General features: G+C 40.7%; 2 protein-coding genes across 4 annotated transcripts in view; both read right to left on the bottom strand.

The window, feature by feature from the left end:
* Positions 1-1738: 1738 nt before the first annotated feature.
* Positions 1739-4781, bottom strand: LOC108249143 (endonuclease domain-containing 1 protein). The gene is made up of 2 exons (XM_017438323.3): positions 4207-4781; positions 1739-2706 (listed from the first exon to the last, which is right to left on the bottom strand). Exons 1-2 carry the CDS (start codon positions 4588-4590, stop codon positions 1990-1992), a joined length of 1101 nt encoding a protein of 366 aa, XP_017293812.2. The 5' UTR covers positions 4591-4781; the 3' UTR covers positions 1739-1989.
* Positions 4782-5123: 342 nt separating this feature from the next.
* Positions 5124-11689, bottom strand: part of tec (tec protein tyrosine kinase) — a 14467-nt gene continuing 7901 nt past the window's right edge. For all 3 annotated transcript variants that reach the window (XM_017438328.3, XM_017438329.3, XM_025011172.2), the window contains exons 8-18: positions 11181-11246; positions 10596-10650; positions 10145-10227; positions 9174-9307; positions 8999-9073; positions 8746-8917; positions 8365-8581; positions 8227-8291; positions 8036-8154; positions 6888-7045; positions 5124-5971 (exon numbers count right to left, since the gene is read on the bottom strand). In XM_017438328.3, the coding sequence (XP_017293817.1) occupies positions 5888-5971; positions 6888-7045; positions 8036-8154; positions 8227-8291; positions 8365-8581; positions 8746-8917; positions 8999-9073; positions 9174-9307; positions 10145-10227; positions 10596-10650; positions 11181-11246 (1228 nt within the window). In that variant the 3' untranslated portion in view covers positions 5124-5887. The remainder of the gene's footprint in view (positions 5972-6887; positions 7046-8035; positions 8155-8226; positions 8292-8364; positions 8582-8745; positions 8918-8998; positions 9074-9173; positions 9308-10144; positions 10228-10595; positions 10651-11180; positions 11247-11689) is intronic.

Here is an 11689-nt window from a genome sequence, read left to right as displayed (position 1 = left end):
CAGCTGAGTTCATTAAACTGAAATAAACAGAAGCTGTTTAAGGTTCAGCTGCTGAAAATGTGTTTTAGTTTCAGTTTCGTCTCCATCGTTGTTTTATTGTATTTTTTTGTCCAAAGCTGTTTCTTTGAGTCAAACTACATGAATTTAATCTCTGCAACAAATTATTGAACAAATGTCATTTAGCTGATTGAGTTTATTAATAACATGATGCAGTAAATGATTAATGTAGATGAAGAAAGATGTTTCTGTCATTAACGGTTTGGAAATTATTTGTGGAAAGAAATCTCCTGATAATCCTGAATTATTCATAACTTACGATTTCTGAGAATGATTTGTGTGAACAACTTTTACTCTGAAATTACAGCTGAATGCTACTTTTTATTTTATTGGTGAATAAACAGGTTGGTTTTTGGTAATTGTGTGAATGTTGACTTTAAAAAGTGAGAAACGTTAAAGAAACATCTCATGTATTGCAAACAGTTTGGGGCTAGAATCGACCAGGTAACTAAAAAGCCCAACATTCAAAAAAGGACAAAATGTAAGAGCTGATTGAGTCCTTTTTATTGGGCTTATAATTAAAACGAGGGAGGCTGTATCTGGTGAAAAAAGCAGGACTTTTCTGTCCAGAAAAGTGACTTTTTGTGTGTTTCAGCAGGATGTTGAGCCCTCCTACTCACTGCCTATGACTCTGAAGGCATTTAGCTGGAAACGCCATAAACAAAGTATAATGTAAGCAAAAGCATCCTTCCACTGTGAACCTGCAGCAACCCAGGCCTTTGTTTTCTCATTATTTTAATGGCAACCAGCTCCTGCTTAGCGTTGCTTCTGTATATTACACAATCATGTTTAAATAACCACTCACGCTCTTCTTCGTCTCTTTATTTTCGGTGAACTCCGACTCTGAAAAGCTTCTCTTCTTTCATTCTTTCACGCTGGAGTTTACCTTTATTCCTTTTTTGGAGACTCAGCTGAGTTTCTTTGAGGAACACAGTAAATATGTTATTAGTTGTCTGAACGCTGAGTCAGCAATCACACTCTTGTTTTCTGTACAATTTTTACAATCTAACTACTTCTGCAAACTTCATATCACATTAGCCGCTCATATATCAAAATGTTCGGCTCAGTTAGGAGATGGCTGCTGTGACTTTTGGTTTTTCTAACTTTTATACTTTTCAAAATATTTAACTAATTACAAAATGTCCCCCATAGAAATACATGGAGATCTGTTCAGTTCCTTCATGACGTTCTTGTCTTTGAAACCTGCTTCAGTACACCAGCTCTAGCGTTTATGTTGTTTATTTAAAACATCAGCGGTTTGATCCACTATAATACACGCTGCTGTGCTCCATTAATAGCTGTACCACTGTAAAAATAAAGAGTTGTATAATTTTCTCCCTTTATGTCACCAATGTAATGTTTGTACACACTTGTTTACTTCATGTGTATCCAATAAGGGTGGGAATCATAAGCTTCAACTATTATATTAACATTTTTTTGTCCTGTATCTTGTTTTGAAATAAAATATGTAAAATAAACATCAAAATGTGGGTCTCAATCTGGAATAGTACACTATGACTTCTCTATGTTTACAGTAATTTTGTAATATAAATATAAATGAATTGATTAGATGGAAAATAAACCTCCAGTCTGGCTCCAGATTCTTTAAGACTTCATTTGGGTTTGGCTCCGGACTCCGACCTGCCATTTGGGGGACCAATCCAGTTTGTGTGAAATTTAATAAAATCTTAAGCTCTTTATTTAATATTTATTTTCAAAACCACAGATAGAAACACTAGTATTGTAGAAAACCAAACAGACTCAAGCATCTACAGAACCAAATGTTTCTCCTGTGAAACTTTTGGACCATTTTGGTCCATTTTTGTCCTCACACCGGGGCATTGCTTTTAAAAAAAAGGTTGGTTTATTGATTTAAAAAACCAGGCAGGTAAAATAATCTAACAGCGTTACAGTCCGGACTCTTTCTGTGGCTTAGAAGATGCAATGATACGTATATATGAGCAGTGAAGAGTAGATGTAAGGAACAGAAGCAGATGTAGACGAGACTGAGTCAGATGTTAAAGTTGAAAGACGGGGTTTGGAACTCGACGGTGGACAGTCGCAGTTTTCCATTTCTGGGTAAAATCCGCTGACGGTTGTGTTGAGAGGACAGTTCGTCCCGGGAAACACTTGGAAGTCTGAGTCTGCTGTCCTCAGTCTGTCTTGGAGCTCCTCCAGGGTCTTCGTCTCCAGATGTTTGTTTTTGGACTCATCTGGAACGTTGTCGCCCCAGTGTGCGCTTGCCATCCACGCCTTGGCGTTGGCGTTGTAGCAGCAGAACGCCGACCAGAGCACGGAGGGAATGTTGACCCGGTTGTTGAGGGTCTGGTTGACGCTGGGCTGGGCTCCGATCACCCCGAAGCCTTCGGTTGCACCGTTGCTGTTGATGCAGTACTTTTCCATCACACATCTGGTACACCTCTCCATCCTGCCCCAGCTTCCCTTATTGAAGGACTCTGCTTGTGGAACAATGTTGGTCAGGGTGAAAGTAGACTTCTTGTCTTCGGCTGTTGACGCGTAAGAACTCGGGAAAATATGCCCCCTGTCAAACGTTCTGTTGGATCTGTAATCGGTGCTCACAGCCTGGTGGCTGAAGGTCTTGTGCTTGGGTAGGTTGATCATGTTCCTGTTGGCATTTTCCTTCTCGAGCTGTAAAGAGCAGGACGGACAGTTAATAAGAAAGGTGTTACTGAATGAAGCTTTTTCTTTCTTCAAAAGTGAACCAACTCCTGCCTGAGTCTGCATGAGTTTGGTAGCAAACACTGAAGGTTATTGAAACTCTTAGACAGTAATCATCGGATGAAGTCAATCCAATTCAAGATGGATGCCACAGCCAACTCATTCTATAAACACACAAAACTTGTTACAACTCAATTTAGCCAAAATTTGGTGTGAAAGTAGCTGATCCTGTATCCTGACTCTAAATGCGAACAGATCCCGTCTGTTTAAAACAGGAAACCAGGCTTTCAGTCAAGAAATGCTTGGTCTTTAAGTTAGATTCTTACAGTATGCAGTATTTTGCTAACTCAGGGCAAAAGAAACAATTTGCTCTCAAGTAACACAACAACAAGGAAGTGAAACAACTTTTAACAAACTCATCAATAATAAAAAGTCACATCTGAGCAACTGAAATGTATTAATAAAATAACTTATTTCCATTTGGAAATATTTACCAGAGCATCAATTGTAATATTGATTAACAAACTCTTAATATAACATTATTCTTCTGGTAAAACGATTGATAAAAACGTCACAGAACATTTGATTGTTTTTGATGATTTTTAAATCATTTAGGACCTTTGCAACAAACACTAATGATTCACCTTTAAGATTAACAACAAAACACTTTTATTCTGTCACTAAGTCAGATATTAAAGTGATGAATTTACAACAGCTTTAAAATATTCATAAGCAATAAATTGGATTTCATGGGAGTTTTGACCACAGATCAGAGGGTGGGAGGTTTAGATTAACAGATGATCATCCATCCATCCATCCATCCATCCATCCATCCATCCATCCATCCATCCAACCAACCGACCAACCAACCGACCAACCAACCGACCAACCAACCAACCAACCAACCAACCAACCATCCATCCATCCATCCATCCATCCATCCATCCATCCATCCATCCATTTATTTCTAAAGTTAACTGTAATGTTTGCAGCAGTTCAGGAAATGTTGTTTGGGATGTTATGACTCCACGCAGTCAGCTGGGTCGAGCTGACCTAGTTTCAGAACTTACAGGAATCATAAAACAAGATTAGATTAGTTAGAATTCTCACATCCACACCATGTAATGACTTCATATATATTCGCCCTGTCAGAATCAGACAGTGGGATTTTTGGGACTTTTGTAAGCAGACTGATGAGGTGCTCTGAAATAAAATCCCCTGTCTTGGCTGAAGGAAAGAACCAATGTCTGCTTCAATATTATCTAAACTGTTTTGTATCTGCTGAACCTCTCCTCCATAGTTACATTATCTCTGACCCATGACCTTTGTTCTGCCTCACTCAGGTGTAGCTCAGTCAGCCATCTGCAGAAAGTCATCATAAAGTCATCCCATGTGGATAAGGAAATGACTTGAACAGGCGCTGAAAGCTAAAGGGTCATTAATCCTTTGTTGGTGTGAAATGAACCCTACCTGTGGCTCTATTCTCCACTGGGTTCTGGGTCTCCTGCTGTCTTTCACTTCAACAAACCTAAAGGCAGAAAAGACTGGAATCCTGTTTCTGACATCGTAGAGCGTGATGAATCTCATCCTGTTCCTGTACGTCTGGCAGATGGGTTTGTAGCGGTTCTGGTTATGGACTGTCCCATCCTCCAGGATGCCCGGGACACGTGGAGGAGTCCGGTGAAGAAAAAACTGGTCGCATTCGGACATGGATCTCACCACCTTAGCCAATGTGGGAACAGGCAGGAGGAGGAAGAGAAGGAAAAACCACACCTGCTGAAACGCCATCTTTGGATCTGGTGTCCTTTTATTTAGAGAAGATAAAAGTGGGTGAACAGAGCAAATTATTTTCATTAAGAAATGTACAAGAATAAAAGTTAAAATAGCATTACAGGAGCGGGAGCTGCAAACAGTAGGACTAACCAACTAACACATTGTTCCGTTTGCCTCGATCGTTGGGATCAACATGACTAAAAGAGATAATCTGTTCATTTTATAAATGATGATCTGTCAAACAGTTGTCAGTGTTTAATAAGTTATTGGCCGAGACATCAGATTTATAGAGAACAGACGAAAAGGTTCACCTAAGATTCACGCTGATGGCTTCTCAGACTGATCCCTGTTTTTAAAACAAATAAAACTTTTGCTAAATAAAATGTCTGACTGGTGTAATAGAAGACTGTATTAGCTAACTGGAGAACTGGAGAACCCTCGCAGTTTGTCGCCGACGGTCGCAGCTCAATGCGTCTTTCTGTGGCGCGACTATCTGCACATGCATGTGCATGAACATTTCTTTCCTGAAATCAGTAAACTGTAGGTTTTATTTAACACAAAGAACTGAAAAGGACCAAAAGGTGAAGAAAATGTTGGAAACAAGAAGCTGAACAGAAAGTTGCACAAAGTTTTATTGCCTTTATTTCCCCAGGAGAAAACTCACTGAGATTACCATAATTTACAAGAGTGCCCTGCCTAAACATCTGGAATAAAACAAACACTAAATCCTTAGTTTTTGCAAAGAATAAATAGATAGTTCAGTGTTCGGGAGCTGTGGGGCGAGTCTACATGTTAAACATGTCACTAATCTACAGTTTCTGTTTCAGAAGGCCTCGACAACAACAGGATGCTGTTAAACTCAAACACGGCACCAAGCAGGTTCACACTGATCAAACTGGAAATTAAAAAATAAAAATCACATCCTAACCTTTAAATTTAAGTTAAAAAGCTGAAGAAAAACTCACCCGGTTTGTTAAAGAGTCCTAAAGGTTGAAGAAATGACTTAGACTTCCTTAAAGTGTGTAGGAAGTTGTGGTAGGTCATGCAAATCGTTTGTTCAGCAGTTTTTAATTTACAGGAAATACAATTTATTAGAACTCAAACCATTTCTTTTAAGTCAGCAGACCTCATTAAAAAGATGATCTTCATTTAAAATATTAGTCACCAAAGAATCTTTCCTGGAGTTACAGTAAATGTCTCAAAACCTTTTTAGTTTCGGTTATTTACAACCAGCGAGCCACGTGTGGCCCGGGAGCCGCAGCTTGCAGACCCCTGGACAGGTTTGTCTTCTCGAGCCGAGCTCAGCTGAGGGATGAGGGGTCATCGGCCGGTTCCTGCAGGTTTCTGTCCTCCGTCTGAGCAGTTTGAGTCCGGTCGGTCAGAACGGAGGCAGAACGTCCTCCTCCAACATGTCCGCCAGCATGAGACAAAGAGACGAGAAGGACGGCCGGTCCTCCGGTTTCTGCACAGAGCGAGGGTGAAACATTTAATCAGACAGGTTTCATTTATTACACCGTCATAAAACAAATATTTAAACTACAACAACTCTGATAGCTGCGCTTTAACTTCAATATTTTGACGTCCGAGTTCTTTTTTATTTACTTTTCATGCTTCATTTTGCAAACTCACAAACATAAAACCTTTTATTGTTTGTATTTAGTTTCGTTATCCTCCCTTCTAATTATTTTCTTAAATTTTCTTTTTTCATTATTAGTCTTTATTTCAGCAGCCTGCTGTAAAAAAGAGGAAACATTTAACTGAGCTGGACGTGACAAAGCATTTATAAACTCTTCAACAAAATGCCGTTACAAATAAATACACATTTAAATAAAAAATAAAAAAGCAATAAATTGATCTGTAAAGCTACGAGTTAAAAATAAACTTTTATTACACAAAACTACCTTTAAAAATGTTTAAACTCAAGAAAAGTTTCAAATTTACTAAAATAATGTTTTTAGTTTGAGGTATTATGTAATAAATATCAAATTCAGAGGTTTTATTTATTTCAAATAGGGTTTATTTTCTGAACAGACCTTTAGGATAATATGAATATAAAAGCTGTGGAAAGTTGGGGTGCTGAAGGTGCTGCAGCACCCCCTGGTGGATGCTATAAGGCATACTGTCAAAGGTGTTTAAACACATGAATATTAATAATAATGGTATTTGAATTATAGAAATTACATAATTTTGCTTTAATGGATTATTTTAAAGTGATGTTTTGTGAAAAGGTTATAAACCACAAATATCTAACCTGCTGTAGAAATCCCTTTGAACGACCTGAGTTTGGATAAATTTAGTTTAAATCGGATCAGATCGATGAACGGAAGGGTTGGCTGCCCCCTGCCCGGTTTGGAGTCGTGGGGAGTTTATTAACTCACCTCGTGCCAGCAGAACTGCATGACGTCGTACATCCCAGCAGTGGCCAGCTTCGGCCTGAAGAGACGGTGACCTTCGCTCACGAACTTCACCACCTCGTGGTTCTTGCTCTGTTCGAAAGGAACTCGACCTTCTGTGAAGACCTCCCACATCAGCACACCTGGACAGACAGATACCTGCAGGTTATTCTCGTCCTGACTGAAACCATCACAACCTGAAACGTTGTGTAAAATATCTTTTATCACACAGGAAACACATCAGATCTCATTAAAAAGGGTCAATTTGAATTTAAAGGCAGCAACTCGTCTCTTTAAAGTTGTGCCAGATGTTCTCCTCTGTGCAGCATCTGTAAACATCTGGACCTGAGGAGAGCAGCTGCTGAATGTTGTCCCATTCTGTTGTTCTAAAACCTGGAGCCACTAATGCACCCCCATACCATCAGAGAGGCAAGCTGACCTCAGAACAGTTCTCCTCTTTGGTCCAGAGGAGACACATCTGTTCACATCTGGCTTCTTCTTTGCCTGATAGAGCTTTAAGCAGCATCTGTGGACGGCACAGTGAGCTGTGTTTACAGAACAGAACCAGCCTTCACCTTTGACCTCAGAGGTTTCTACAGATTCTTCAGATCTGTTGATGATATTTTGAGCTGCAGGTGATGGAGATTCAAAGTTTTTTATTGGGGAACTTTATTCTGAAATTGTTCCAGTGTTTTCAGACAGTTCCTCTCAGTCTGGTGAACCTCTGCCCGTCTTCTGACAGATTTAGCCTCTAAATGATCTTTTTATCTCCTCTCCTCTGACTGACCTGCTGAGAATTAACCTGATCAGTCTCTAAATGCTCCTCCAGATGTTTCTGATTCGTCCCATTAATTTTACAGCCTTTTGTTGCTCCTGGAACAACTTTAAAGAGATGAGATGCTGTTATAAAATTCAAAATGACCTCATATTCTTGTTGCATTTTATCAGTTTTATCATTTGATGTGTTTACTTTGTTCCACTGTGAGTAAAATACGGGTTCATAAGATTTGAAAATCATTTCTATTTACATTTTATACAAAAATCCAGTTTTCTCTGAACCGGGGCTGTTCACATGCTTATATATAAATGAAATAAACCCCCGGCGTGTCCCGGCAGAGGGAGGACTTGCTCACCGAACGACCAGACGTCCGACTTGCTGCTGTATCTGGTGTAGTAAAAGACTTCAGGAGGCGACCACTTCACGGGAAACTTGGTGCTTGACGAGCTGGTGTACTGGTCGTCCAACACGTACCTACACGAGCAGCAGCGTAAACCGGTTGCACCTGCAGACTTGTCCAAATACAAGAAAAAACCAACAACGTACCTGGCCATGCCGAAGTCGGACACCTTTACCACCAGAGCTTCGTTCAACAAGCAGTTCCTGGCAGCCTTCACAGAAAGAGTTCAGTTATCTGCAGCCACGAGGAAACGGAAGTCGAGCTTCTTTCAGGTGAAACGTTACCAGGTCTCTGTGGATGAAGCTGTTGGCCTCCAGGTACTCCATCCCCTCGCACACGTCCAGGCACATGCTCAGCAGGGACTCGAAGCTGAAGCTGCCCCGCCGCTGCCTGAGGAAGTTCAGCAGGCAGCCGTTCTCCATGAACTCTGTGATGATGAAGATGGGCCGGTTCTGGCTGCAGACGCCGTACAGCTGCACCAGCTTCGGGTGGGACAGCTTCCTGCAGGAGACACACAGACATATCTGATAAAACAAGAACTCTGAGTCAGCTCTGTGGATTTACAGGACGGGAATGGAATCTGATTACTGCAGTACTGCAAGGCGGCCACTAGAGGGCGGCCATCTTTAGTTCATTTCTGTGTTTGAATGCTCAGATTTCCTCACATCATGACTTTGGCCTCCTCGATGAAGTCCTCCTCGTGCATGGCGCCCTCCCGGATGGTCTTGATGGCCACTTTGTGCCGCGCCCTCCACAAGCCGAGCCTCACCGTGCCGTACTGCCCGCTGCCCAGCTCCTTCATGAAGGTCATCTCGCTCGGGTTGATCTCCCACTTCTCTGGAGGCCGAACAGTTCAAAGGTGAGACGACGAACACTCGGGGGGCGTTCAGAGCGGCGCTCCAGCGAGGCGGGACTCACCGTAGCTGAAGCCGGCCGTGGGGGGCGTGGATTTATCCTGCTTCCCTACAGGATACCTGAGCCTGGTGACGAGCCCTGAAACGAGACCCGGTGAGGACGAACGAGACCAAGACTCTGTCCTCTGAGCTCAGCGTTGGCTGATAGTAGGTGTGTGTGTGTGTGTGTGTGTGTGTACCTGCGCCGTTGTGTTTGTGGTACTCAATGAGTTCAGGGATGCAGGGAAACATGTGTTTCTCAGCCAGGTAGTACAGCGTGGGCGAGCCTTCGGTCTCCTTTATGTGGTAATGTTTTATAACAGGCCCCGCCTCCCTGAAAGCATCACAGCTCAGCTCAGACGGACGAAGAGCAGCCTCCTCTTCACACCAACACAACTCCTTCAGCAGTTTTATTACCGACGTTTAAAGGTTTCTTTGTTTTAGCTGCGCTCGTCAGATTATTTAACAAACTGCTAAAGACAAAAAATCATTCCTGCAGCATCAAAAATCTGCATCAGCTGAAAGCTAACATGAGCAAAACAGAAGCTAAAAGGAGCTGAATGATGGATAAAATGCAGCTAAAATAAACAAAACAGAAGCTGAAGACTAAACGGAGCAGAACGATAAATAAAAGGAAAAACTTACACAACTATATAAAACCTAAAAGTCACAAGACCACAGCTAAATGTTAGAATTAGGAGTAAATAAAAGCTAAATAGAGAAGACGAAGTAGTTTTAAAAACATCTAAATGTGTTTTAAAGGGAACTTTTATTTAAATAAAGACAAATATTTTAAAAAGTATAAAAGTTATTAAACTAAAGTTGGAGCTTTTGATATTTGAAGGGTTAAAATCCTCAGAAGTTGTTTTATGGAAGAAACTATAAACAGGAAAACGCTGACTCAGCGTTTACGTCATGAAAGGCCTGAATGCTTGTCACCCGCCGAAGTTTTAATCAAAAATCATTTGATGGTTTTAGACGTTTTGGTCAAACCTGAACCGTCTGATTGGTCAAAACTCGGACTTAAACCAGATCATACCTCCAGTTTTACTCATCGTGGAGGAAAAATTTTAATTATATAAATATTTAAATATAAACTGTAAATAATTCATTAATTCAGACGTCGTGGGTTTGACAGCAGTAAATGTTAGACGATGATGAAGATTATTACCCCGAGGAAGACTTGGAGTAAAGAGACACGGTGTACATCCCCGAGGTGCTGGAGTCCCGGACGATGAAGGCTCCTTCTTTGTCCTGCAGGGGGCGACACAGAGACCGAAAAAATAAAAATAAAACTACATTTCTACGTTAAAATAAGACGTTTATCACAGGATCCGTTTATTTTCTTCTGCTTAAACACGAAATAATAAAAAACAAATTATTTATTTCACCTGAAACTTATTTATAAGCTTTTTATAATAAAGAGATTTTATTAATTTAAGACTTCTTAGAAGAATCTAAATCTGTCTTTAAAGACATTTTCAGACAGATTAGAAGCTAAAAACGACAGAAGAACAGATTATTTAAAGTCAAAACACTAAAAACTGAAAATAAGATTCAATTAAGTTTCAAACAGTTTATAATAAAATCAGAAGAAACAAGAAATGTTGATGGAGACCGACCTCCTTCCTCAGCAGCTCCTCCGCCTTGTTTCTGTTCACATTCTTACTGTACCAGCTGAAACAAACAAACAAACAAACAAACAAACAAACAAACAAACAAATAAACAAACAAACAAACAAACAGCAGAAGATTCATATTTATACAATTAAAGTTTGTAAAACCAACAAACTGTCTGAATCCAAATGTAAAAAAATAATAAATAATCTGAATATAGTTGTGCTTTTATTCCTAAAAGCCAAACAGGAAATGCAGTACTTCCTGTTTTAATTGTTCTGCAGGAAAAAAAGTTTCTTAAAAGTTTATAAATTTTGAAAAAACAGACGGATTAAACACAATAAAACTGAGAGTGGTTCAGGTTTTATTATTATTATTATTAAATAATCAGAACTGATGAACGGTGCAACAATTTAATGCAAGAAAACTTTATTAAAAACTCGTCTTAACAGTAAAATTGTTATAAATGTCCCAATATGTTGTGAAAAAAGAGGCTTAAATATAATTCTATAATTTATAAATCTAACTGGCTGAAGTTATTAAAGCTTCGAGGCTGACAGTCGTAGGTTTATGGGTCGGGCAGAACTTACACGCACTCCTTCAGGCTTCCGGACTTCCTCTCTGTGATGTAGTTACTCGGGATGTAGCCTTCCTCTCTGCAGAAACACAAACGGGTCAGAACAGAACCTCCAACCGTTAGCCGCAGCTGTCTGCTCCTTAAAACAGCCGAAGAAGAAAAACCAGGAAACTGAAGAACTGGTTCCAGCTCCTGACCCAGCAGAACCTGGTTCCAGAACCTGGTTCCAGAACCTGGTTCAGCTCCCGACCCAACAGAACCTGGTTCCAGCTCTTGACCCAACAGAACCGGGACCAGCTCCTGACCCAACAGAACCTGGTTCCAGCTCCTGGCCCAACAGAACCTGGTTCCAGAACCTGGTTCCAGCTCCTGGTTCAGCTCCTGACCCAACAGAACCTGGTTCCAGAACCTGGTTCCAGCTCCTGGCCCAACAGAACCTGGTTCCAGAACCTGGTTCAGCTCCTGACCCAACAGAACCTGGTTCCAGAACCTGGTTCCAGCTCCTGACCCAGCAGAACCTGG

This window comes from Kryptolebias marmoratus, linkage group LG7, assembly GCF_001649575.2.
Source record: "Kryptolebias marmoratus isolate JLee-2015 linkage group LG7, ASM164957v2, whole genome shotgun sequence".
In the NCBI taxonomy this organism is placed as follows: domain Eukaryota; kingdom Metazoa; phylum Chordata; class Actinopteri; order Cyprinodontiformes; family Rivulidae; genus Kryptolebias; species Kryptolebias marmoratus.
Note: the sequence above shows the minus strand (reverse complement) of the source record. Positions and strands in the feature narration are given on the sequence as shown.